The 27,795-nt window shown below is 36.6% G+C and overlaps 1 protein-coding gene across 2 annotated transcripts in view; it reads right to left on the reverse strand.

Annotated features, from left to right (window-relative positions):
- Positions 1-270: 270 nt before the first annotated feature.
- CCDC198 (coiled-coil domain containing 198) overlaps positions 271-27,795 on the reverse strand; it is a 50,736-nt gene continuing 23,211 nt past the window's right edge. Inside the window, exons 3-6 of one of the 2 annotated variants that reach the window (XM_072629315.1) lie at positions 15,987-16,070; positions 11,360-11,458; positions 4,198-4,360; positions 271-831 (exon numbers count right to left, since the gene is read on the reverse strand). In XM_072629315.1, the coding sequence (XP_072485416.1) occupies positions 596-831; positions 4,198-4,360; positions 11,360-11,458; positions 15,987-16,070 (582 nt within the window). In that variant the 3' untranslated portion in view covers positions 271-595. Of the gene's footprint in view, positions 832-4,197; positions 4,361-11,359; positions 11,462-15,986; positions 16,071-27,795 lie in introns of both variants that reach the window. The other variant, XM_072629314.1, reaches the window with a different exon arrangement.

Below are 27,795 nucleotides of genomic sequence, written 5' to 3' on the forward strand. Positions count from 1 at the left end.
GTTAATTATATGAAAACAAACCAACGTTTCATAGACGACCTTGATATTTTTTTTAATGTTGTAATTCTCATAAATAAGATAAAGAGTATTATATGAATAACCAACCCTCTAATTTATGTGTTTTATATTTTCTATATCAGTTTTTCTTAAATGAGGCACAGATGTAATGCTTTGGGACTAAAAGAAAGCCTCCATTTTAAAAAATAAAGGCTTTTTAAAAAATGTGTCATACTCTACAATTTGATTTGAATCAATACTACAAGTAAGCAATTAATCCACAAGTATTTTTTAATCACTTACTACATGCCAGGCACTGCTCTAGATACTGGAATCACAAATAATTGAATTGTTCAATTTACTCCCTCTTCTCCCCTTTTCTCCTCCCAATGAAATCCTTTTTTTTTTTTTGGCAGGACAATCAGATTTAAAGTGACTTGCCCAAGTCACACAGCTAGTAAGCATCAAGTATCTGAGATCAGATTTGAAATCAGGTCCTCCTGATTCCAGGGCCAGCATTCTATCCACTGCACCACCAAGCTGTCCCCTCCTAGTGAAATCCTGATAGCTGTATAGTTCTCTTAGTTTTGTAGCTCTCTTACTCCTGATCAAAAAATTCATCAAAAAGTGGAATTCTTTCTGTCTTTGTCCTCACTAGTGTCCAGGATTTCCTTTCCTCTTTTCCCGACTCATCTGAATTGCTGCTAGAACTGTCCCAAAATAGTTCATCTTGGACCTGCTGTTTGAGGGACCATCTTCTCAATTCACCATTCTTCTTGGAATGATGTTCACTCCATTCATTATATTTTACAAATTCTCTATTCCTTGCATTTCCTAAAAGAGACCAAAGTTCTTTTAGTATTCAATCCCACATAGTCAATATTGTGTTTAACAAGGTTTGTTTCCAAGAAATTTAGATTCATTCATTAATTTATACATTCAATACAAATTTATTTTATATCTATATATGTATAATGCCAGATACTGCACTAGAGATATAATGACAAAAATGATCTTGTCCTCTTTCTATTGGGGCAAAACTATATGTATTTGTATACATACATACATATGCACATATGTATATACACATATGTGTGTGTACACATTCATATATATACAATATTAAAAAAGAAATACGAAATATATGTAAAGTAGGTAAAGGCAGTGAGGTTAGCATAGGTTTCCTGTAAGAAGTGGCACCTGAGCTGAGCACTGAAAGAGTCTAGGTAATTTTGGGAGTTGATGGAAGGAGGAAATGAATTTCAAACATAGTGGACAGTTTGTACAAAGGCATGGAGGCAGAAGATGGAATACTGTGTATTATTTACTTGAATAACAAGTAAACCAGTTAGTAGTTTGTGAAGAATAGAAATGTGCAATTAGTTTAGAAAGACAGATTGGGAGCAGATTGAAAAGAGGTTTAAATGCTAATCAACAAAGTTTATATTTTATCCCAGAGGGGAGAGGAAACCACTAGAGCTTCATCAAGAAAGTGACATAGTCAGACTTGTGCCCTAAAAATATCACTTAGGCAGCTGTGTGAAGGATAATTTGGAGAGATTAGAAGCTGGTAGACCAATTAGAATACTATAGTAATACTCTAGGTGAGAGATGATTATGGTGTGAGTTAGAGTGGGGGCCATACGGGCGAGAATAAAGAGACAGATGTGAGAGACACTGCTGAGGTAGAATTGACAAGAATTATTGGTTTATAAGGGATGAGAGGGAAGAGTTAATAGTGATTCCAATGTTGTGGGCCTGAAGGACTAGATGAGTAATGATATCCTCAACAGAAACAGGGAAATCAGGGAGACTAGATATTTTGGCCATGTTGAGTTTGAGACGCCTTCCAGGACATCTAGTTGGATGTTCCTAATTGTCCTTTGAGCAGTTGGGGATACAAGACTACAGTTCAAGAGAGAGGTTAGGATTGGATATATAGGTTTCAGAGTTGTCAGTAAAAAGGTATGGAGTTAGGAGATGAGTGTCATATGCAAGGAACAGCAAGGAAGCCAGTGTCACTGGATCATAGAGTAAGTGGAGGGGAGTAAAGTATAAGAATATTGGAAAGGTAAGAAGGAACTGGGTTATGAAGGCTTTTAAATGCCAAACAGAGGATTTTACATTTGATCCTGGAGATGATAGGGAACCACTGGAGTTTATTAAGTTGGGAAGGGGGAGCGAAGGAGTAACACGATCAGATCTGCATTCTAGATATATTATTTTGATAGCTGAGTAGAAGATGGATTGAAGTGGATAGAGATGAGATAGGGAGATCAACCAGAAAGCTATTGTAAAGACATAAGATGATGAGGGCCTGTCCAAGGGTGGTAGCTATGTGAGACTAGAGAATGGGATGTGTGTGTGTGTGTGTGTGTGTGTGTGTGTGTGTATAGGGGCAACTGAGAGAATGGAGTATTCTCAGCAGTAATAGGAAAGTTCAGAAGAGGAGAGAGTTTACAGAGAAAGATAAGTTCTATTTCAGATACATTAAGCATGAGAAACCTAAAGGAATCCAGTCTGAAATGACCAAAAGGCAATGAGTGTCCTAGAGAGATGAGGACATACTAGAGACTAGATATACATATGTGGTGATCATCTGCATAGAGATGATAATTGAATCTGTGGAATTTGGAGATTGCCAAGTGAGATAAGAGAGAGAAAGAAAAGAAGAAGGCCAAGTTTAGAGCTTGGGGGATACCCATCATTATTGGGCAAGCCTTGGTTAAATTAGCAAGTAAAGGAGACTGAAAAGGAGCAGTCAGACAGATAAGTAGGAGGGAAAACCAGGAGAGAGGAGCTATGTCATGAAAACCTAGAGAGGAGAGAGAATCTAGGAGAAAGTGATTGATAACACTTCAGAGAAGTCAAGAAAGATGAAGGCTGAAACAAAAGTCCTTAGATCAGGACTAGGGCACCACGACTTCTATCATGGCAGGACAGCTTAGCTTAACAGTTGTTAGTGCTAATGCAAACTATAAACCTTTGGTTCTGCCTGTTAATGGAAGCAGCATTTATTCTCATCCAAAGATCTTTGAAGATGCAGTCAACTCCATTGGTGGCTCCCACTGGGCCCTATTACAGAGTAGCAACAACGTCAAACAATCACTACAACAAGATCGAAAGAGCTTAGAAACTATTTCTATCAGAAAACACTTGGTCTCTCCCTGATAAACAGAGGATGACAACCAAGACAGAACAGAACCAGTTTAGAATATAAACCCATGTGATATATTAAATACAAGGGTTCTAGAAGATTCTGAGTGGGTTTTCTTTAGTGGGGAAGGGTCCAGATTTCGTCTGTGTAGAATTTCCGTCATTAATACACATGCGCAAATAATTTGTAATTTATAATCTTAGTCCAGTATGTGTCAAAGTCCATCTTCTTGACTCTAGCTAGTAAGGGACAGAGGTGAGCTATGTGAGGTTACCATTCTCCTAAAAAAATTATACATTTCCTAAAATGTATAAGAAAAAAAGATTGTCTTCAAAGTTTTTAAATTCAGCTAAGTGACAGAGACAGTTGCCATTTCCATAATCTCCCCCACATACCCTGATCCTACGCCAATACTGACATTCTATCTCTTGGAAGTCATGTGGGAGTCTTTCATCCAAGGAGAAAAGAGATAGCATCCAAAACAGAACCTGGGATTCTCCTTTCTCTCTAATAGACTGGTATCGGTGTGTTTATCACTATTTCAGCTTGTCTGAAGACATCTCCTCATGAAAACTTAGAATAATTCTGTTCCATCAAACATGCTTGTTGGATTAGATTGAATTAGATTGGACTGGTTTGGGGATGGCAGAGGATTCTATGGGAAATCAGGAAAACTATTTCCAATATATTAATATTCTGTTTAACTTCAGGTAGACTAATAAATTTTCTTGTCTTTCATTTTCTTCGATCATAAATGAAGATTTTTCTGCTTGTCTGCTCCAATGTGTCTAAACTACTTTTTAGTAAATAGAACTAAACCAACTGAAACACTACATTAATAAAGCTCTTTTGCAATTATGTTTTTCAAGCTTCTCTCTTTTACTTCCAATTCCTCAACCTCAAATTGTATAATTAGGTGAGACTTACTAAATTCCATAAGTACAGCAATAGGAGTAGCCCAAATCTGTTGGTTGTTCTTTTTCTACAAGAGGCTAAAAATAAGTTAGGAATATTTCATTTCATTGAAAAATGCCTGAACTCACCTGTCTCTCCATTCATGGGTATATGAGGCTCTGTAGCTACAAAGTCTTCACTACCATCATTGCTTGGCATGTTTTCAAGGATGTTTTTGGCTTTGAGTTCTCTCATTTTGTGTTTATTAATTCTTGCTTCTCTGTGGAGGCTTCTCTTTAGCTCAGCCTGAGCCTGTAAATGATTCAACTATATTAATAACAGAAAAGTAAATAGTTAACTTCTTTCCCAAGTTTAGCAACCTCCACTACATGTAATTCAGAGACTCTAACAGACTGAACGTTTCACAGTTCATGGGTTCATGAGAAGGACAAAAATACGTATTGGAGTGAAACTCTTGGAGAAAAGTCTCAGAAGTAGCAGTGATTTCCAAAATTAGTGAGATCACCAGTTCAGAGAAAAACTGAAAGTATACTCAGTCAAGAAATGCACTAAAGTATTTTTCTGTAAACTTGGTGGTTTAGATAAGAATATATATGTTGTGATATGCCATTTGCTCTACCTTGGATTCCCCTCTAAAAAGGGTGTTTACGAATACATTAAATGAACTTTCCATTTAGGATGTGTGATCTCTGGCTTATCAGGAAGAATTAAGGATTGCTTGAAAAAACAGAAGAAGCGTTTCACAAGGAAGAACAAAGATACAAAGAGAAAGTCAGTCAACAAGCATTTACTAAATGTTTGCTATGTTCCAGAGACACTGGAAGTACCAGGCATTTATTATTTGCTAAGTGCTGGGAATACACATACAAGTAAAAAAAAAAAACAGTCCCTACTCTCAAGGAGCTTACATTTAAGAGGGGATGACAACACATAAAAGGAAGCTGAACTGGGGCAAGGGACATGGAGAAATGCAGAAAGTGGAGTCAAGTAGAAAATGAAGAGATAGCTGGCCTGGGCACCCTTTAAAGAAGGTTCTGGGAGGAAGCCCTCCCCCTTCAATTCAGAGGGAGTGGCCCCTGGGGCAAAGAGGACTTCTGAAATGTGAGTTCTAGGGTTGACATTATCTGCTAAGATGAAGAGGTTTCTGGGATATGGTAGAGCAGTCCAGACATAGAAAAGGCAGAGGGGAATTGTCATCTGTGTCAGGAGATTGTAACGTAGAAGAACATGACAAAGAGAAGGAAAGACAGAAGAATGCACATTGACCATTTGAAGCTATACAATAGGCATGATGACACTTTTCCTGCAACTTTTTGGGCCCTGAGGAAAGATAATGGGGAGCCATAGGTACCTTCAGGTGAGAAGTTATGAAAAATGATCCATTGAAGAAGCGAGATTGACATCTTCCTGATAGGAAATACTGAGGCTGCTATTTGCCAAACTGATAAAAAGTACAGAGAAGTCTGCTCTCTTCCTGAATCATGTCATCAAGTTATGATGGAGAGCTTCCTAGTAGGTATCAAATCTGAAGACTACTATGGGTTGGGTTATGTCACTAGAAGAAAACTGGATAGCATTATTAGGGATTATGAAGTTCTGGGGAAAATAAATGGGAAATGTGGCAGGAGTTATCTGTGGAGTTATTTGTTTGTTTTTAATCACCTCTATCAAATGATAACAAAGGCAGATTTGAGAATGGTGGACTTTTGGCCAGATATACAATCCACCTAACAGAGTACAAAAAACAGATTTTCCTGAAGTCTTTCAAATCTAACCAAGATAACTTTAAATTGAAAAGGGAGGAAGGAGAAAATTATGCATACCAAGGCTGGTACCACATTGTGCAACACAGGAGAAAGAGCAGAAGAAGAGAGGTTCAATGATTTACAGAAAACAACATCCAAGAGTAAAGACAGCAATAAAATCCATGGTGTCCAATATTTACCTAAAAATGCACAAGGAGTGAATAATTAGCAGAATGATCTTAATGAAAAGAGATAAATTGGACCTCATAGCTATTTTTAGTAATATTTTATTTACCCCAAATACAATTAAAACAATTTTTAAAATGTTTTTAAAGTTTTGAGTTCCAAATTCTATCCCTTCTTCTACTCTCCCCTCCCCCTTCCCCAAGGTCCTAAGCAATCTGATACAGGCTATACATGTGAAATCATGTAAAACATTTCCATATTAGTCATTTTGTAGAAGACTAAAACAAAGTAAATGAAAGAAAGAGAAAAATACCATACTTCACTTTGTATTCAGACAATATCAGTTCTTTCTCTGGAGGCAGATAGCATATTTTAATTTGAATCCTTTGGGATTGTATTGGATCATTGTATTGCTGAGAACTGCTAAGTCATAGTTCCTAACAGTATTGCTACTGTGTACAATGTTCTCCTGGTTCTGCTCACTTCTCTTTGTAGCAGTTCATGTAAGTCTTTTCAGGGTCTCATAGCTATTACCAAAAGTTGCTGGGATAAGATACATGACTGAAATATGACTCAAGAAGGCTATGTCTTATTCAAAATGGAACATAGATTAATGAAGAATGGAACAGCACTCTATATTAAGACTATATACTCATAGGAGGAAATACAGAAACAGTAACTGTCCTGAAGTAGGAGTATACTACAGAATCTTTGGACAGAAGGAGGAATTCATTAAGAGTTTGGAGGACAGATCATAAATCTGAAAGAGGAATTCATTAAGAGTTTGGAGGATAGATCATTAATCTGACATAGAAGCATGATATTATAGAAATTTGCATTAGATTTTTAACAAGAAACCTGATCATCAGTTGGCATGGTCCTTTTGCAAAAGCAGAGCAGATAACTTTATTCTTCAAAAGGTGAATTAAGCTATAAGACAGTCATGAAAAAGATAAGTAAGTCTAATGGACTAATATTTTTTTAGAAGGAAGTTAGCTCAAGAAGAATGGAAAGCACTCAAGAATGAAATGCTTGGATATAGAAGACGAAATTATTCTGATGAGGAGAAAGAGTGGATCTGCTTGAAAAGAATAACCTGAATACATGGAGAACCCACTGACAAACTCAAATTTTTGAAAAGGTATGAATACCTGATGGAATCAGTCAAATTATTGAATATAAATATAATAGAATCAAATGACTCTGACAGATATATGTCAGGAATGTTAAAGTTCAGCATAAACTCATGTTGGCAACGGATGTTAAATACAACAAAAAGTGGTGGTTTTTTATCACAGATTTTGTGGACAATAGAATAATAAAAGAAAGGATAGGAAAACTCTTCAGAAAAGATGGAATGGTGAGACTAGTTGGGAGGCAGACTAATATAGTGTAATGAACTTTGACTTTGGGATAAGAGACCTAGGTTCAAATCTTGTCTCTGATGACTGGGGCCAATCATTTAACTTCCATAAGCCTCAGTTTCTTCATCTGTAAAATAATGGAACTGGAACTAAATGACCTCTGAAAACTCCAATTCTAGATATGTAATCCTATGATGGTGAAGAGGTTAAATGACTCAACTCTTTTTTCTCTTTTCTCTTCCAAGGGAAATGCTATATGAGCTGGAAAGAATGCAAAGAATGGTTAGCAGGGAGTGGACATACTAATAACTGAGGAAATAGCAAGCATTTAGTTGCCTTTAATGAGTTCAAGTCACCACACCTGGACAAACTGTATCCAAGATTACTCAAAAGTATAACTGATTGTTAAATTGCCACAGGAGATCTTTGAAAGATTTTGGAAAAATGGGATATGAGTTGTAGGATTGGAGAAGAATGAATGGACTATTTTTTTAATGTAAAAAGATGAAATTTGCAAGCTCTGGACTGTGATGGCAATGAAATTAGGATCTTTTGCTGTTTTTGTTTTTATTAAAAGTGCCTCTGATTGAATAATGTGATTACAGAAGATCTTCTTCACCCATTGATGGGCCTGCCCATTGAGGGAAACTAGATTAGGGGAGCTGTTTTGTAGGAGGGTCCCAAGTACCTTCTGCTTTTTCTATAGAGGCACTGGGTCAGGAGGTTATGCCCTCTGGCTCTGAAAAGTGTATAAATATGCTGAGGGTGAGGCTTTACTTTGGGGCTTACTGACTGGGAGTGTTTCTTTGGCCAGACAAGACTCTGGGAAGCCGCTTCTCCACCCCTTTGAAAACCCAGATGTTATTGCTTCCCTCCCTGGTTTCTATGTACGTATATTAATGGTCAGACATATGAAAACGTCTTTTGATTTTTGATTTCTCTGAAATTTTGACTGATTTTCTCTGATCCCTGTGATTGATTAAAGTGATTGTTAACCCCTCAAAAGCTGCCTTTCTTTTTAGAGAGGCAGATCAAAGAACCTGTGATAGCAGGTCCCCATGTGTGTGTTGGGGTGCTTACTGACACATGGACCCATGAGCTTGATTTATATTCTTGGGAAAGTTCTAGATTGCTAAGGAACAGTTGTTGAACATTTAAATAAGAAGTGATGACTACAAGCCAATGTGATATTGATGAGGGCTGGGGGGGTGGGGTGACAATGAGACTCCCACAAACACAGGAGTAACAGGAGCAGGCCACCTGAAAGGAATTTATGGACTCAAGCATTGCTGAGGTCAAGGTAAAGATTTATTACGTTTTTTCAGCAGGCAAGAGTTCTTAGGAAACCTGCAACCTTAGAGGGCTACAGGTAAAGTTTATATAAGATATTCTATAGTGAAATGTGTGCCAAATATGCTAACTAGGTGTTCTGGGGTAGGATTAGGAAGTGGTTAAGGAGTGGTCAATTCTTAAAGGAACATGCACTTTTGATATCCACTGTGCGTGTATTTTACCCAGAGTTCATCAGAAAATAGCCCAAGGGGGGCTACATGGAGGTGTGGTTTTAGGCCTGAAACATCATGAAGTCAACCAACAGTCAGGACTGGCTCAAAAATACCAGATACTCTCATCAATGTCTTGTTAGACAAGATAAATGTAAGGAAATATGCGTAGGATATACATGATTGGTCAGTGAGTAGTAAAGGTCATTATGACCCAATGCACAGCCAGTTCAGTCAGTACATAGTTGGTTCAGACTAATAAGTCCTATAGATGCAGCTGGCTGCTGTAGCAGGAAGGGAGATGACGGTTGTTGCTGAGGCAGGCTGTGTTCTTGGGCTGGGGAGAAACTACCTGGGACAGTATTTTGAGGCTATGGAGAAATGTGATTTTTAAAGAGAAATGTGATTTTAGAATTGGGTCCCAAGCCCATGCAACCAAGCATCCCATCAATATCATCATCTTGATATGCCAGATTAATCTGGTTTCCTTTTCTGACAGGTTAATTCGATTTGTATATCAGGGAAATTAGGTAGATATAACATATTTAGATTTCAGCAAAGAATTTGACAGTTTTTCATGCTATACTTGTGGATAAGTGAGTTAGTTAATGAGCATTTATTATGTGCCTAATATGTTCTAAGCATAGCACACATAAGATGGAGTGATATAGGTTGAATGATAGTACAGTTAAAAACATTTGGAATAGATTGAATGACCAGACTCATTAAGTATGTAGTGATGACTGGATATCAATTTGAAGGACAGTCTATCTAGAATAAAATATCTCCATCACTGTAGTGATATGTTTTTAACCTTATGCTATTCAATATTCATTGACTTGGAAGAAGGCCTAGATAAAAAGTTTATCAAATTTTCAGATGGCACAAAGGTTAGAGGGTTAACTATTATATTGAACAAAGACTGCAATGAGAAAGCTCCCAACAGTAGGCTAAATCAAATAAAATCAAATTTGACAGAAATACATACAAAGTTGTATTCTTATATTTAAAAAAACATCATCCTCATAAAACAATGTGGGGATAGGGAAAGCTTAGCTAAACCAAAGTCATTAAAAAGAACCAGAGATCTTAGTGGATGGCAAGCTTAAAGTGAAACAATAGTGTGATACGTCCTTGAGGTAAAGAAACAAATATGTCCTAAACCACAGAGGAACATCATGTTCAAAATGAAGGAGTTAATAGTTCTTTCCTTTGTCCTGCTCAAAACACAGCTAGAGTACTGGGCTCATTTCTAGGCACTTCATTTGAGAAAAGACAAAGTAAAATGTGTTCTTACAAGTGTGGCCAAAATAGTGAGAAGACTAGAGAATGTGCCTCATGAGGATCATTCGAAGAAATCGGAGATGTTTATTTAACCTGGAGGAGACCTGGGAGAACATGATATGAATCTCTGAAGAGTGGTCACATAGAAGAATGATTGCACATCAGAGCAATGGATAGAAGTTGTACTTCTTCACACTTGGCATCAAAGAAGCCTGATTACTGGGGACTAGAGGCTGAGAGGGTAATCCCTGCAGTAAACAAACAGTTGGGCTGAGGGGGATGAAAGGAGTTTTTGAGACCTTCTTCCTTATAAGAGTACAACAATGGGTCCCTGCCCAAGCTCCACTTAATGGCTAGCTTAGGGTGATTATCAATAATAACAGTCTCTGTTTCCTTCCCAGCTTGATTTAATTATTTTTTTCTTGTGTTCATTAAAATGACCATTCCCTGACGACTTCTTAAAGAGGCCTATTCACTCAATGGGCATTACCTCCCTCTAAGTGAGTACCTGAAAAGAAGGCCAAGGTCCCCCATTACATCCTGGGCCATCTCCAGTCATCCTGAGGAATATCTGGTCACTGGACCCAGATGGCTCAGGAGGAGAAGTGAGGCTGGTAACCTTGCATAGCCCTCCCTCACTCAAAACAAAGTCAAGTGCAAGTCATGTCATCATTTCTCTGATGTCATGGTCTTGTTCAAAAACAAAACGAAGGAGGAACACAAGTACTATTAGAACTCTATCAATTTCCCACCCTGAGGCAAAAATCACCTGACCCTTGTTTTGGCTCTGACACAGGTAAATGAAGTAACAATTTGAACTCAAATGGTCTCTTTTCAAGCCCTCCTTGAAGACTCATTCAAGTAATATTAAGAAAACATCAAAATATATGCTGGTAACAGAAAAGACAGTGGCTCAGAAATCATATCATGACAAATTTCTTCCTGATTTCTCCCAAAGCCATTGTCATTTCCCACAGTATTTTCATTATATTTTCATATTCAATTATATTTATATCCTATTCATTATATTCCATAATATCCATTAGCTGAATCTCTAAGTTCAGTGATTTATTTTAACTCCTTCCTAAATAAAGTCTCTACAGATATTTTTAGAGCTCTATTCATGGGAAAAGGAAGAGAAAAATGTTACCCTCCCAAGGTTTCTTTAATTAACAGATGGTGGTCCTTCACTTCTGTTATTATCTTTACCTCTTGTTTCTTGCAGTTCATTTCCAACATTTTCATTTTGTGTAAATATTGCCTTTTCCCAGAAGAGTATGTCAGAGCTTGCATTCTCTTTTCCAGCTCCTGCTATGGAAAGGTAATATACTAGTTAAGGTAGGATTGTTTGATAATAATAGCTAACATTTATATAATGCGTTTAAGGTTTGAAAAGAGCTTTCCATACATTATCTCATGAGATCTTAATGTAGCCAGGTTTATAGGGATCAATCATACCTACTCATATGTTACCCCTCAGCCGCTACTTGACTCATTCCCATATTTAATATTATTTTTCTGAGTTTTAGAACAATCTAGGAGTAGGTATATGTATATTTTCTTTCTAACTAATAATATTGTAATCTTTTTCTACATTAATTAGTTGGTTTTAACTTCTACTCTATATATTGAATGTTACTTATTAATTAAACTAGAGAATCCTTTTTTTTCAATAGTAGGCATTTGTATCTCTACATATTAAATCCCTAAATCTCCCATAATTAGATAAATATTAAATTTACAGAATACGCAATTAATTAATGGATGAAAGGAATAATAAAAAGAAAAAAATATTTATAATGTTTTGGCTGAAAAATATCTCAGCTAGAGTCCCCTCATTTCTTCACTATAAAAGCAAATGACACCACTTTTGGAAATATAGTTTCACCATTCAGTTCACTCTAAACACTGATAAAACTCCCTCAAGAATCCTCTTTTGATTTTTCTTCAAGAATTAAATTCAGTCTCTCAGGAAATGTCATATTAGTCCTTTTCATTTATCTCTTTTCTGACATCACAGAAAATATTTTATCTATCTAGAATGCATATTGGAATCAATTATGAGACATGGGAGACACTGGCACAGGACCGCCCAGCAGGGCATGCCCACATTTGCTCTGTGAGCAAAGCAGAATTACAGAAGCTCAAAAGAAATATGAGATGGGCAAATTTAGAGACATCAACACTTCAAATGTACACATGGACCATTTGTGCCCAACCTATGATAGAGCCTTCCAAACTTGTATTAGTCTGATTAGCCACAGTTAGACACACTGTACCTTGACCCTGCCATGTGATGTCATTTTGGCCCTCTGAGTACAAAGGACAGTAAGCAACTGTAAACTCCTAGTTCCTCATAGTCCCTTCATAAAATGCTTTTTATCAGGTTTTTTTAAAAAAAAAAACCCTAAAATAATAATAATAGAAAAGAATTTCCTTCTAACCTTTCTGTCTGTCTTCTATATAGATTCTTTAGGGATACTCATAGAAAAACCCAAATTAACACAGTCATCCTCTTCCTGATCCCACAGGGAGAAATATCTGATAATACAACTGTAACTCCAGACTGCCTTGTTTCACAAAGCTCCACTTGGCTCCGAAGGATGGACTTACAGTAGCTATAGTTTCTGTGAGTAGTGAAACAGGTGTTATATTTACAACAGCCATATGAGGTAGATGAATATGAGTAGGATCTCATTTTACATATGAAGAAACTGAGGTGCGTAAGGGTAAAATCACTTGTCCAAAGTCATAGGATGTGTGGGATGGAATTCAAATCCAGTTCTCAACTCCAGATACATTATTTGTGTTTCATCTTACTTTAACTAACCACAATGCAAATTTTCTGTGAAATAAGCCTAAGGTAGATCTTTCCATATTGTAATTGAGTCATTGTTGCGGCCAGTGTAATTGTTGCTCCTTGATATGTATTTTATTCTGTCATTTTTTTATGTTTCTGCTGAACCTAGAGTTTAAAAATACATCCATTTCAGTTGTCCCTTAGTTCGACCCTGAGGGCAATCTCTTCAGAATCTTTCCACAGTTAGATAAAATGTACTTTTCTCACTCCCAAAGATAACTGCATGGCTTTGGGTGAATAGGGTGCCCGGCTCTGGAGTAAAAAAAAAATCTGGTTTTGAACCCTGCCTGAGACACAATAGCTATGCCACCCCAGGCAAGTCACTTCATCTCCCCAGGCTCAGTTTCCTCCCCTGTGAAATCTGGATGATAGTACTACTCCACAGTACTATTTATACTGCTGCTGTGAAGATTAAATGAGATAATGTATGGAACAACCTTTTCAAACTTTGAAGTGTGGCAAAATATGAGCTATTACTCTATCAAAGATATAATGATGTAATGTGAGAGGGATAAGTTTGATTGATTTGGAAAGTGGTTGCTCCTAATAGGGATGCTTGTTTCATCCCTGTAAAATGCTATACTATAATACGCAAATAATGATCCCAGGAGCTGCTGTAGCATAGAAAGGACCCGCAACTGATCATTTGTGTCATTGGTCATCCCTCTCCATTGGGCACCAGTAACAATGCTGATGATCCTTGTGGACAGTGAAGGACAGAATCCATCTATATTCTTCACCAGCCGGTTGTAGTGTGTGAAAGGGAAGAAAAATAGGAGACAAAGCATTTCAATAATATCCTTCATGTTGAGCTTGTGGAAGACCCATGGCAGGTAATGTTAACTGGAACAAAGGCAATTTCTTTCAACTGTATGTCTGGGAGCCAGCTCATCTATGCAGGAACCTGTCAGCACAAGGGCTGTTTTTACAAAGGCATATAAGACTGACAATTCCTGGAAATCATCTGTACAAATTGCAAGACAATGTTTTGTTTGGCTTGGTAAGGATAAGTCATTACCACATGAATTGAATTTCCCCTAAGGGGGAAAAAAGAAAGAAAGAAAGATGCCAACTGAAGGGAACAAAAAAAAAATACTAAATACAATTTTTCTCCAGTAGTTCTTGGTGGGTTCCCTCTACCCAACCAAACTAACCAAGTGGGTCCCACAGTGAGCGGCTACCCCAGGTTCAAAGTATTCTGTAGTTTCTCAGCCTTTAAAATCATAGTTCACGAGCCCCCAATGATGGGTTCAACTTTGTTGGTTAGTCAGAGTACCATAATTTGTTCAAAGTAAAGGCATTTAGTGAAATGGCATGGTTAAAAAAAAAAAGTAGCTACAAAATATTTTCCCATAAACTTGGGGTGCATTCTCCCATAAATATACATATCAATAGAAGAATGAAAACATATAAAGAACCCATGGAGAGGCACAAACAGAAAGAACATGTGGCCAGAGTGCATGAATGGAAGGGTATACACATGGGGAACATGTGTGTATAGATCATATGTGTAGCAAGCAACTCGTGCTTCCAACTCTACAAGACTGTTGATGTCTTCTAGTGATGTCACTGTGTTTATCCCTGGTCTTCTCCCTGCTCATCCCTTGGATTTTTCTGGAATAGCCTTACAGTCTCTGCTCGACTCTGCTCTACCAGATGCTTCTTCACTATAATCTTTGCCAGAGACTTTTTGATTGTAGGCTCTACTGCCTCCATCTTAAAGCTCAGCTGAAGTCCTTGAGTAGCTCTTCCTTAGTCAACAGCAGGTGCTGTCATGCTTTTATTTTTTTTTCAGCTTTAAATAAACCCCATTAGCTTTCCCTAGATATTTTAGAAGAGGCAGAAACTTTTAACTAGGAGCCACCAGTTTGTCACATTTCTTCTTTACTCTGAGGCATCTCATCTTCCCAGAGGAGATTCACATCTGCACATAACAATCTCTTTAGAACAAAGAGCAGGGTCCTTGAAGTAGATAATACCCCCTACACACACAGTCTTAACCTTTTCTTTGCACTTATCTTCCTTATATAAGGAGTTGGAGTCCTTCCAGTCAAAGCCCTCAAACTAGCTTAGCATTCCACATACCTCTCAAACTTAATCTCTGAAGATTAGACTATAAGTCATACAGTAGTTATTTGTTTAATAACTACCAAACAGCTCTGGGGTTCAGTTTATCCACTTGTCAAACTTTAAGTTTCTTTTATTCTCTCATGGAGATGAGTAGGTAAGGAACAGTTACAGAGACAAACTAACTCAAGGAGTTAAGTGATCATCTCTATTCCTAAGCTTATTCTTAGACTTTTTGTATTTCTGCATGGTCAAACCCAAAATTTCAGACAGGTTTTGAGGTGTATATATACTCTTACACAAAGATGTGAATTTTTTAATTCCATAAGTTTAGCTCATAGCATAGGCCAAGAGCATGGAAAAGAGTACTGATTTTGGAGACATGAGAATGATTACATGTCTTGATGCTAAGTAAGCCCTTCCTTAGGACATTAAATTCTATTTGTTTTTCCCAGTGAAACACTAAGTTTCATAGCATCAAAGAGATGAAAGTTACCATTTGACAGATGATGAAATTGAAACCTGAAGAGCTCAAATGAGTTATTCAAGGACAAACAGATGTTGATTACCAGAGTCAAAATTAAAACCAAAGTCTCATTACTTCAAATTCAGTTCTCTTTCCAATATAGTTCAAGTCAAATTCCCTCTTTCATTAACCTTCCTATTTTTATCACAAGGCCAAAAAAGGACTAGACTCATGGGGCAAGCAGGTTGGAGGGCTCTGTGTTCTGACCAGGTAACAGTTACAAGTTTGGGGCAAATGGGCTTGGACTACTAGGTCCAGATTATGTGTATCTATATATCTGAAAGCTTCAATTGGCATTTTAAAGTTTTCTATGCTGCCATGATGAAAAAAGGACAGCGCCATTTTCCCAGCCTTCCCATTTCACCACTGTTAACAATATTCACCTTTTTCTTTCGTGTGGTCTCAGCTTCTTTCAGGGTCAAGAACTTTTCAGCAATGAGGACTTGTGGTTCAAGGGGTCCAAGCACCTAAAGTCCAACAATTAGACCATTCAGCGTTACTCAACCCAATGGACAATGAAAGATAAAAGCCAAATGTTAAATTATTTCCAGAGTTTGCAAAAAAAGGTCAGTCTCATTAAAGTTTCTTTCATCTCCATGACTTTGCAATTGTTTTACAGCTTTATTCATGTTGTGAAACAATTAATAGAATTTCAGAAATGAAAGAAACTCAGAAAGGTAATTTACTTGATAAGTCTCTATTTCATAGCACTAGACCTGTAAGTAGCAATTTTGGTATCTAGCAAAAGTTTCATAATCTATGTCCAGTAATCAATATTTTAAGACCAGTTCAAGTACCAGGGGAAAAGAGCCCTGGATAACACCCAGTGAAAGGGAGACAGAGATCCCAAGACACTTGCCCTTCTGGCAGTGACACTGAGACATGACAGGAGAGGCTGGTATAGGAGACCAAGTAGGGCCAACCGGGAAAAGTTTACCTGCCAATGAAAGCTGCACTCTAGTAACTTTCTTATTTTAAGTAAGGTATTTTTTTTCTTTTTAATTGACTAAGCTCAGTAACTTCTACCTCTTTAAAAGGAGTAAGAGCTTTCATCACTTCTAAATATTGGTGATGTGAGACAAAACCCTAATTAAAGTTGTATTTTGGTCTATGCCATTCCAGATAGTGAAGCTCTTTTGTTTCCAAACATCTCCAGAAAAAAACACCACAGTTCCATCACAAACAACCATTAATGTTAATGAAGCAAATTTGTAGGTAACATCTTATGCTAACCTTTTATTCTTGGTGGAAGGAGGAAATACTGGGGTGGAAGTGGGATGAATTACTTATTAAGATCAAAGAGTTAGTACATTATAGTGGTTGTGTGATAATGTGACAAATGACCAAGAACTGAAACAGACCTCAGAAGTGACCGCATCCAAACCTGTCATTTAAAAGATGAAGAAACTTAGGATCAAGAACACAGATTAATTTGTTTAAGCCACAGAAATATGTCAAAGAACTGGGACTTGAACTCAGGTCTCATGGCTTCATGTCGGTAGGTGGCACAGTGGATAGAGCACCAGGCTTGGCAGCGAGAAGACTCATCTTCCTGAGTTCAAATCCAGGCTTGGACATTTACTAGCTGTGTGACCTTGAGCAAATAGCTTAACCCTGTTTACCTCAGTTTCCTCATCTATAAAATGAACTGGAGAAGGAAATGCAAACCACCCCACAATCCCTACCAAGAAAACCCCAAAATGGGATCACAGAGTTGGAAATGACAGAGCAACAACTCAAGACTTCAAATGCAAGCCTTTTAAATTCCTTCCACTGTTCTCCCCTAAACTATAGGCTACAGCATCCTCCTAGACCCCTTCCTTTGCCCTCCTTGTCCCTCAGTCTCTTAGGTATTGCTGCAAGGCTGGGAATCAGAGCTACACAATTCTAAAGAGATATTTTATGGTGTCAAGGCCTACAAAACAAATCAGACTTAAAAAAAAAACAAACCTTTAAGAGACTTCAGAAGCCACAGGATGAAGTACGAGAACAGTTGTCTTATAACGAATGGAATGCTTTAGAACAAAGTAATTCTTTTCTTTTTTTTTTACTTTGATAATACTTACAATTTCTAGGGGAACAGGGACAGTTCCATTAAAAAGACTATTGGGATGGGAATGAGTAAAGAAGAAAAGTAAGGAAGAAAAACAAAACATTATTTTTTTTGTATGGTGGATTTGCAGTTTTGTGTGCAATCATCTTTTTTATTGTACTATGTCATGGAAATGCTTGTTTTATTCCATAAATTAAAAATAAAGCACATTTAAAAAAAGAAACATGAGAAGAAGAAAGGACAAAATAAGTGAAAATTAATTAATAACAGTATCGCTAATATGAAAGCTAGATGAGTTGTTTTTAAAATGCCATTGAAAATCTGAGTTTCAAAAAGCTAAGGTTTTCAGAAAGTCATCCAAAAACTTCCGTGTGCTTTAATAGCTTAAAATTAAACTATAACTTTTGGGATACTCTGTAGTTATGGGCCAACTTCTCTGTTTGACAAGTAAAAATATAATTGACCACAAGGTTCATTTCCTCTATTTTCATTCTCCTGTATTATAAATCAATAGGTCTGGAAAGACTTGAGTGATGGGCTTTTCCTATGGATAGATGATAGAGATAGAGACAGAGACAGAGACAGAGATAGAGATAGAGATAGAGATATCTCAGGGGCTTTGAAAAGGATTGAGCCACAATATTGTCTTGACTCCAGAGATAGCACTAGATGGCAGCAACTTGCATTGTAAATAGGAATCATCTACTTTGATCGTTTATACTTGCTAGAGAAATTCCCTCTGTTACATTACTGGAAAAACAAGTGTCCAACCAATTCAGTTCTCAGAGCTTCCTCTCCTCTCTCTCTTCCCCATCCCCTCCCAGTCCAAAGGATGAAGATTTCACACAACTAGATAAAATAATTGCCTTGATGTTTGTGTTTATCATGAGAACATTCCATTTTACTGCCTGGGAAGTCAGATGAAGGAAATGAGGAAGCCAAATCATAAGTAGAAAAGACCACTGGATCAGGAGTCAGAAATCTGAGTTCTATTCGCAACTCATCTACTAACTTGTCTTGTGATCTTAGATCATTTGCTTCGCCTTTCTGGCTCTCGTTCTAGTCATCTGTAAAACAAAGAGGTTTGATTTAGACTTCCTAAGATACTAAGATAATAGCTCTAATAAGACAAATACTATTGATGTGTATCACTTGGTCAGAATGGTCCTTCAACCTATAAATCTTCCCACTTTCCAGTCAAGAGGTGAATGTCGGAGGTGATCCAGTAGTCCACCAATAAAGGATATCAACAGGGACCTATGGTACCTATAGTAGCAAGCAATCCCCCTCCCCTCCCAAAGTACCAGCCTTTAGTTCACTAATATCTCTAGTCTGGGGAAACAGGATTCAGTTCAGGTTGCTATTAGATTTCCCTGCTGATAAGTTCTGCTTGTCGTTTTTAGCTGGCTAGGAATACTATAGAAGAGAAGCATTGCCAGGTCTGTGATGTTCCAAAGAGGAAAGCATGATTTGACACCTTCTCTAATGAGGACTGGCTGTGCCTACTGCTTTTTATCCAGATTCACTCTCTCCCCAACCTCTATCACTGCATATAACATTAAACACAAAACAGGGATTGGTGGTCACTAACTTCTTTATCTAACAATGAAATAAACAGTAGTGAGGGAATAAGCAGAAATTGCAGCAGGGAAGGAGACCATAGAACATAGTCTGACTTGTCCATTTCCCTGAAAATAATAGTATAATAGCAAAATCCTGTTGACTGCAGAAGCAGGGGTAACTGCCCTGTTCAGTCTTTCCCTCTCATGTAGTGGAGGGCACAGCCATCTTGGAGGGAGTTACTAAGTTGTCAGAGTCCTGGCATGAAGACAGGAGGGGTGCAAAAAGGAGAGGGTCACAACAATCTTTCAATTGGCTCTACTCTGACAGTATGGCCATGGCTTGCCTGCTAGCAACAGATCCGATATGGCTCTAAAGAGCAGCTTTCAGAGTCTTTATAGAGAGGGTCAAAGCACTACAACTCCTCCATGCTACAAGGTCCAAATGGAGTTAAGATGGAGGAAGATGCTAACTTTTATCCAGCTGACCCTACTTTTTCTTCTCTTTCCTTGAATTCCTTGCAAACACCCTAGAAGTCCTTTAGTTTATGTCAATGACTGATGGAATCTTCAGAGAGCATCTCCATGACTATACCAGGCTACATATTTTAAGTCTGATTTCATCAGAAATAATGTAAGAGAATTTTTTAAAGTACTTGGGAAAGAACTCTTCTTTTTAATTCTTCATTATCTTTATTTTTTAATTGAAGGAAAATTCTATAGCCTTTGGTATGCAGAGTGAAATCCGTGGCAGAAGTGTTATTGGTAGTTACATAAGCCTAGGGCACTTAAATCAAGGGCACTTTTGTTTCCCTTAAAAACAGAATTTGGCAACAACACACCTGGCATGAATCAGATGCTCTTTATAAAGCAGCAATAGAAAAGATGGCCAGACATAAAGCAAAATCTCTGCTATGTTAACCAAAATGAAATAAAGTGAAGATTTCTTCCTTATAATAGGAGGTCAAAAGGGGAAAAAAAGGAAAGGAGGGGTCTCTATTACTGAAAAGCATGCAATGGAAAGATTGCTTTTTATCTTCTTGTGGAGTTTATAGTAGATTGAAGATAATTCGTTTTGCAATGAGTAAGAAATAATTTTGATAAGAATGTAGTGAAAAGATTCTGAATTTGAAGTCAGGGATCCTGGGTTCAAATGTTAGCTCTGTCTCTTACTACTTATGTAACTTTAGATATATCATAGCTTCTCTGGGCTACAGTTTCCTCATCTGTAAAATGAGGGGGTGAGACTAGAGGACTTCTATGATCCTTTTCAAAACTAACTATAATTTTACATTAAAAATAGTCTGAGGTAGAATTTTTACAAATAGAAAATAGGATTTCAATCAGGATAAGTAAATCTATGAAGTACCTGAGCCCTTACTTTTTTCTTTCTTTTTCTTCCTTCCTTCCTTCCTTCCTTCCTTTCTTTTTTTCTTTCTTTCTTTCTTGGATAATTTAACTGGTATAGATAAGGTATAGACACTGGCATAGATCCCTCTACCAAGACAAACTGACACCTTCCCTGCATCTTACGGTATTGGAGAGTTACCTAGAGTACTAAGAAGCTAAACGATCTCCCTAGCATCACACAGTATGTCTTAGAGAGGCAGTTAGTGGTGCAATGGATAGAGTATGAGTCTGGAATTAGGAAGACCTGACTGCAAATTCCACCTCATATACTTACTATCTGTGTGATCTTGGGCACTTCACTTAACCTCTGTTTGCCTCAATTTCCTCAACTGTAAAATGGGAATAATAATAGCACCTATCTCCCAGGGTTGTTGTGAAGATCAAATGATATAATATTTGTAAAGCACTTAGCACAATGTTTGGATCATGGTGGATACTATATAAATGCTAGCTATTTATATGGGTGGAGCCTGAACCCAATCTTTCTAGTTTAAAGACCAGCTCTTAATTAACCATACCACAAAGCCTCTCATAACAATACGAGTTGGTAGATATACAAACTTGAAAAATATATAGGAGCTACTATAGAAAGTTCAAAATATGGGACCATGCTGTAACATTACGGAATAGAGTTCAGCATGATATAGGTCTGTCTTGGATCCAGTCTAAGAGAATTTGGATACTGAAGTACCAAACTAAATTGGTTATCAGGTGTCCCTATGTCATAGACCCTGAGGATTCATTACAACAAGGCTCTAGTGTGTGTAGGTGACTCACAGGAAGAGAAAATCCTTCAAAATATGGTTCAAAGAATTTAGATGTCAATTTAGTTTGGTTGCATCATCAAAATACTATCAGAATTTTCTTAGGAGTCAATCACATAAGCACGTATTAAGTGCCTCCTAAATAACAGATACTTTGTTAGGAATAAAATACTAAAATGAGACAGTCCTTGACTTTAAGTAGCTTGTATTCTCCTAGGTATATACAATATATTCATAGATGAGTTAATTTGGAATGGAAATAAAAAAAAACTTGAATTGGTTTGTGGAGAGGAGGAGATAATTACAATTGGAATTAGGAGAACCTGCTTGAAGGCAGCATCATGTAGTGAATCACTGAGTTTTCCTTTAAGCCAGGAAGTCTTGGGTTCGTGTCCTGCCTCTGACAATAACTGCGGCAAGTCACTTCATCATGCTTTAAGAAGCTCTCACACTCTAAGTCCCAGAGAAGTTGCCAAACCCCATTGATAGAGGGAGTTTTCTCATTTGAAAATTCTTTATACCAATGAAGTCACAGGCCCATTCACTATTCCTATGCTTCCTGAGGGAAGCATCACTTGAACGGGGTCCAAGAAGTGTAAATGAGTCAGGAAGGAGAATACTAAGCATGAGGAACAGTTTGTGCAACGGTGTAGAGATGGGAGATGAAATGTCATATCTGGGGAATAGAAATAGACCAGTTTAGTTGGAATTCAGACTATATGAAGGGGGTTAATATGTAATAAGCCCAGAAAGATAGGCTGGGATAAGGTTGTGAAGGTTTTTAAGGGCCAAACAAAGAAATTTGTATTTCATCTTGGAGACAATGGGAAGCCACTGAAATTTTTTGAACAGAGGAATAACACAGACAGACCTATGGTTTAGAAATATGAATTTACAGCTATATAGAGGATAGGTTGATTAAGGGAGAAACTAGAAGCACAGAGACATTCAGGAACTATTGCAATAAATCAAGCAAATCATCTGGTCATAGTGTGAATTGAGAGAAGGATACAGGAGATAAGAAAAGGCGCTTATTAGTTCTACCAAAAAAAGTCTTCTTTTTTTTTAAAAAAGTATTCTCCTTAGTGTATAAGAATGATTAAAGTTGTCACCTTTAGCATATTATACCCTTTCCATTTTGGTTCCTCTCCTACCTTTCCCTTCCCCATACACATACGCACACTCCCCTCTCCTCCCAATAGCAATTATGAATTGTACCGAGCAATGCACATTCTCTTGTATCCTTCTCCACTTTCAGAACTATTGGTCAATATTTGGGAGTGCAGTCTCGAGCCATGAAAGGTAGACTGAAGATGACTGGCTTTCATAGGGGAATGAGTGTTTACCTTTAGTCTTATCAGCACTGAACTAACCAGGACCAGGTCTAGACAGGGCACATATCTCTTGTGATAGAAATTTTGTGGATGTTCAGTTGTTTAGACATGTCCGACTCTCATGGTCCCATGAACTTCTCCGTGGAATCTTCTTGGCAAAGATACTGGAGTAGTTTGCCATTTCTTTTCCCAATGTGTTCCCATTATATAGATGAGGAACTGGGACAAATAGGGGGTAAGTTACTTGCCTGGGATCATACAGCTAGTAAAAGTGTCTGAGATCAGATATGAACTCAGGTATTCCTGATTCCAGACCCAGCACTCTAGCCACTGCGTCATCTAACTGCCACTGTGATAGAAAGAGAATATCACATTTTTTTTAAAAAAATCAAACATTTAATGTAACTCAGTTTATCTGGACAGAAACAAGTGAAATTTTTTTTAAAGACATCAGATTGATAGTTTAATAGATTATATACTTATCCTGAGCCAAAATAGAATTTTAAGTTTGCTCAATGTGGGAAAATATACTCTTTCGGTTTCAAAGAGTACTATTGATTCAAATAGTGAATGCTTGATCATGGAGAAGAGAGGTAAATCAATGCCAAATGAAACTGAAATAATCCTGAGAGAATGAGTTTAGTGTATCCCTTGGGTTGACTCAGGCATCTGGGTGAACTGGGTGGAACTTCTCTCCAATTTTACTTTTCAAATGTCAGTGTTATGTACTGCTTACAAATGAGGACAGAGCTCTCATTTTAGCTGATGTTAAGCCTCAGAGATTCACCTCAATCTATTTGTCTGGCTCAGAGGGATGATCACTCAAAAGTTAGACCACTGGGAGAAATCTATGTTTAGTAATGTAAAGCCTTTCAAGATTCTTAAATTACTTTATGTCATAAGAAAATGAAAGATGGAAACAAAATAATGAATGAAAAGAGGTTAGTGAAAAACTCTGATCCTAGCAAGATGATCAAGTTTTAAAAATGAACACCCCAAAATGTAGAGGTGAGAGCAGAGACATAATTGTTGAAAAGGTAAGAGAGAAAAATGAACATTTCATGTCAGAAAGTAGAGCATACATTAAGGAAAAAAAAGGTTAAATTCAATCTCTTAATTGTGTAAGGGTGGGTTTTTTCATTGTCAGAAAGCAGGAGAGATTTTTTCTCTAATATGTCTTCTAGATTAAAGAGGCAGCATGGACTGGGGGAAGCAATCCAAGATTAGACATTAGGATACTTGGGTTCTGGTCCTAGATTTTTTAATTACTAAGTGGCCTTAGGCAGTCATATAATTTCTGTGTCCTTTGCTTTATCTATAAAGTGAAGATAATGATGGCAATCTGATGTGTCTGACAGAATTGCTTTACAAAAATAAAATGACATAATAGATGGAAAAGCATATTGAAAAGTTCAAAAATTAAATATACACATGAAAAATGATGATGATGATGATGATAAAATAAAGGAAGCATAGCAAAAATACTAAACATATACTTTATAAGCCTTAAATCAATAAAATTAATGACATGAGCACAAACAAAAGACATAAACCTAAATGGAGATGTAATGATAAAATCTTAATCGAGCTGTCAAATAGATCAATCATTAAATAAAGACTGCACAAAGGGCAATGATAATGAAAATACTGTAGTTCCAAATTTCCATTGTATAGCTAAGGAAAAATTATGTCCCTAATACCATACATTAACAAAACCGAAAACAAATCAATAAATACTATGCAATTAAAAGTTAGGAAAATAACACAAAAAAACAAAACAAGTATGAAAGAGGAAATCTTAAAAAATTAGGGGAAAAATTAGAAACCAAAAAGATTATAGAACAGATAAACAAAATTTCAAAAGTTCTAATAGCCTGCTTAAAAAGAAGAAAATGAAATTGAAAAAAATTAAAAAAAACTGACAGAAACAAAAGGAATGATCAGAATCTACTATGCAGTAGTCTGTCAACAAAACTGAGAATTAAAACGAATGAACATTTTTTAACCTAATGGATATTGATTTAAAATTTTGAATAAAATACTAGTTAAAATTCTGCAGCAATTTATTCAAAATCATTTATTCTAATCATTTTGGATTTCTACCAGGGATTCAAGGATGGTTCAACATTAAGAAAATAATAAACATAATCATATGTTTTTTAAACTGCCAGACCACATGATTACATTCATAAATACAAAAAAAAAATTGACAAAATATAACATTTATGCTAAAACCCGTCATAGCATAAACATAGAAAGGTCTTCTAAAAATACAACTTAAACTTTCTATATAGAACTATTAACTATCAATATATGCAATCAAAAATACTAGATTTTCTAGTGATCATAAAAATAAAGCAAAGATGCCCCCCTTCCTTGTTATCATTTGACATATTTCTAGAAATACTAACATCCAAGAGATAAGAGAAAGAAATTAAGAACTTAATGATAGACAAAATGAAAGAAAAATGATCCCTTTTTGATGATGACATGATGGTTTCCTTTAGAAAAATCTTAGAAAAGACCAAAGAATTTAATTGGTATTATAAATAGCTCCAATTAAATAGCAGGTTACAAAGTAAACTCACAGAAGTCTAAAGCCCTTCTATTTAGTAAAAAACAAAATTCACAATAATAGAAGTTAAGTCTCATTCAAAGTAACTACAAAGTAAATAAAATACCTGAGAATTGATCTACCAAAGCACTTAATACCTGAAAAGCTGCAATTTTAAAGTGGTCCTTAAAGAAATAACAGCTTAGATAACTAGCCATGCTGACATAATAAAAGTGACAAAAGTACCAAACAATTTACAGATTTAGTGTTTTAACGACAGATTACCAAAGGGATTCTTTATAGAACAGAAAAAAAATAACAAAGTTTAAGTGGGGGAACAAATGATTTAGATATCCAGAGGAATGAAAAGGGTAAATGGAAGGAGAATTACACTTTCTGACCTCAAGATATGATATAAAGCAATAGCTGTCAAAACTATTTGGCACAGATTAAAAATAGAAAAGCCAACCAATGGAACAGACCAGAGAACAAAGAATCAGGAAAAACTGAATTCAATATAAACCACAAAACTTAAATGACGTAGGTAAAAAAACCTCACTATTTGACAAGAATTGCTGGTAAAATTGAAAAGCAGTCTAGTAGAAATTAGGTCTAGACCAAATTCTTACAAGATATGTCATAACTCAAAAAAGACACATTACCTAAATATTAAAGTTCATACTGTGAATAAAATGAGAAGAGAACCAGATCAGGTACATTTTACAGTTCTGTGTAGAATTCTTAACCACACGAGAAAAGTTATTACAATGGATAGAGTAGGTAAGTTTGGTCATATGAAAGTGAAAAGCATTTATATTGAAAAAATTAATGTAATTAGGATAAGAAGGGAAGTGATTAGCTGTAAGAGAAAAAACACCTTTGTGTAACAAAAATATATGATATATAGGCAATAAAAATATATGACCAAAATTCATTGCCTAAAACCCAGAAATAAGGGGTTAAAAGATTAAATGAACAGTTCTCAAAAGAAGAAATTAAAATTATTTACAACCACATAAAAGAATGTTTCAGATTACTTATAACAGAAAATAAAACAAATCTATGATCTCACCTTATACCTAGGAAATTGGTAAAGATGACAAAAGATGGGAATGCTTTCATTGTTGAAGAGGTTATGGAAAGAGGGATACAAAAGTGCACTGTTTGTGGAGCTGGGAAGTGGTCTAATAATTCTGGAAAGCAATTTGGAATTCTGCTAAGAAGGTGCCTGTAATTCCCATGCCTTTTATTCCAGATATCCCACTGTTAGTCATATACCCCTAAGGGAATAAATGAATGAATAAAAGAACTCAACATTTATTATATTCCTACCAAGTGCCAGGCACTCTGCTAAGTCCTTTCTTTTATCCTCAGGATAACCCTTGGAGGAGGTGTTATTATTATCCTCATTTTACAGTTCAGGAAACTGAGGCAAAAGTCAGCGGTTAAGTTACTAGAGTCACATAGCTTAGTAACGGTCTGAGGCTGGATTTGGACTCAGGTCCTCCTGACTCTGGGTTCACTGTATCCCTTACCTGTCTCTAAGGTAGTTTATGAGTAAAAGAAGGCTTCATATATGCCAAAAGTTTTATAAAAGTAAAGAGATGGAAACAAAGTAGATTCCTATCACTTGGGCAAATGACTAAGCAAACAGTGTAACATGAATGTAACAGAATATTACTGTAAAAATAGTCTGAATATATGCTACAAAATGAAATAAATAGAACCAGGAAGATAATGTGTACAAAATATACATCACTACAACAAACACTAAAATAAAAGAACAATAAAACGATGGAAACTGAATATTACAAAACTATAACTGCCAGGCCTCAGGAAGAGGTATTGAAAGGTACTTTTCTCCTATTCCTTCACAGAAGTAGAGAACTACAAGTGTGGAACACTGTATACAATCTCAGATTTCAATATGTTGGTGAGTTTTGCTGAACCATTCTTTTCCCCCTCTTCATCTTTGTTAAAAGGAGTAGGAGACTTAGGGAAATATGGGTGATGAAAAACTTGATATCAATACATTAAAAAAATAAATAAATGAAGCATACTTCTACAGCAGAGGGAAGTGGGATAATTTAGTTTGGATGAGGTAAACTAACTAGTATGCAATGCAGCCTTGATGCCCTCTTTCAATCTCCAGGCGCTATCATGCGACTTGAGTGAAGTAAGGGTTCTGGGTATAGTCCCAGCAGGGTATAAGATCGCATTAGATGCAAGATATGAAAGAATTCTGAAGACATGCTTTCCATAATTCACAGCTTTCCCAAACTGCTTTTCTATTTTTTTAGTTGTGTCTGACTCTTTGTGACTCCATTGGGAATAGATGTGTTGTTTGTTTTGCAAAGATACTGGAGTGTTTTGCCCCTTCCTTCTCCAATTCATTATTACAGATGACAAAACCGAGGCAAACAGGATTAGGTGACTTGCCCAGGGCCACACAGCTAAATGTCTGAAGCCAGATTTGAACCCAGGTCGTCCTGTTTCCAGCCCCAGTGCTCTATCCTCT

The sequence above is a fragment of the Notamacropus eugenii genome, chromosome 1 (genome assembly GCF_028372415.1).
Source record: "Notamacropus eugenii isolate mMacEug1 chromosome 1, mMacEug1.pri_v2, whole genome shotgun sequence".
NCBI classification, from domain to species: Eukaryota; Metazoa; Chordata; class Mammalia; order Diprotodontia; family Macropodidae; genus Notamacropus; species Notamacropus eugenii.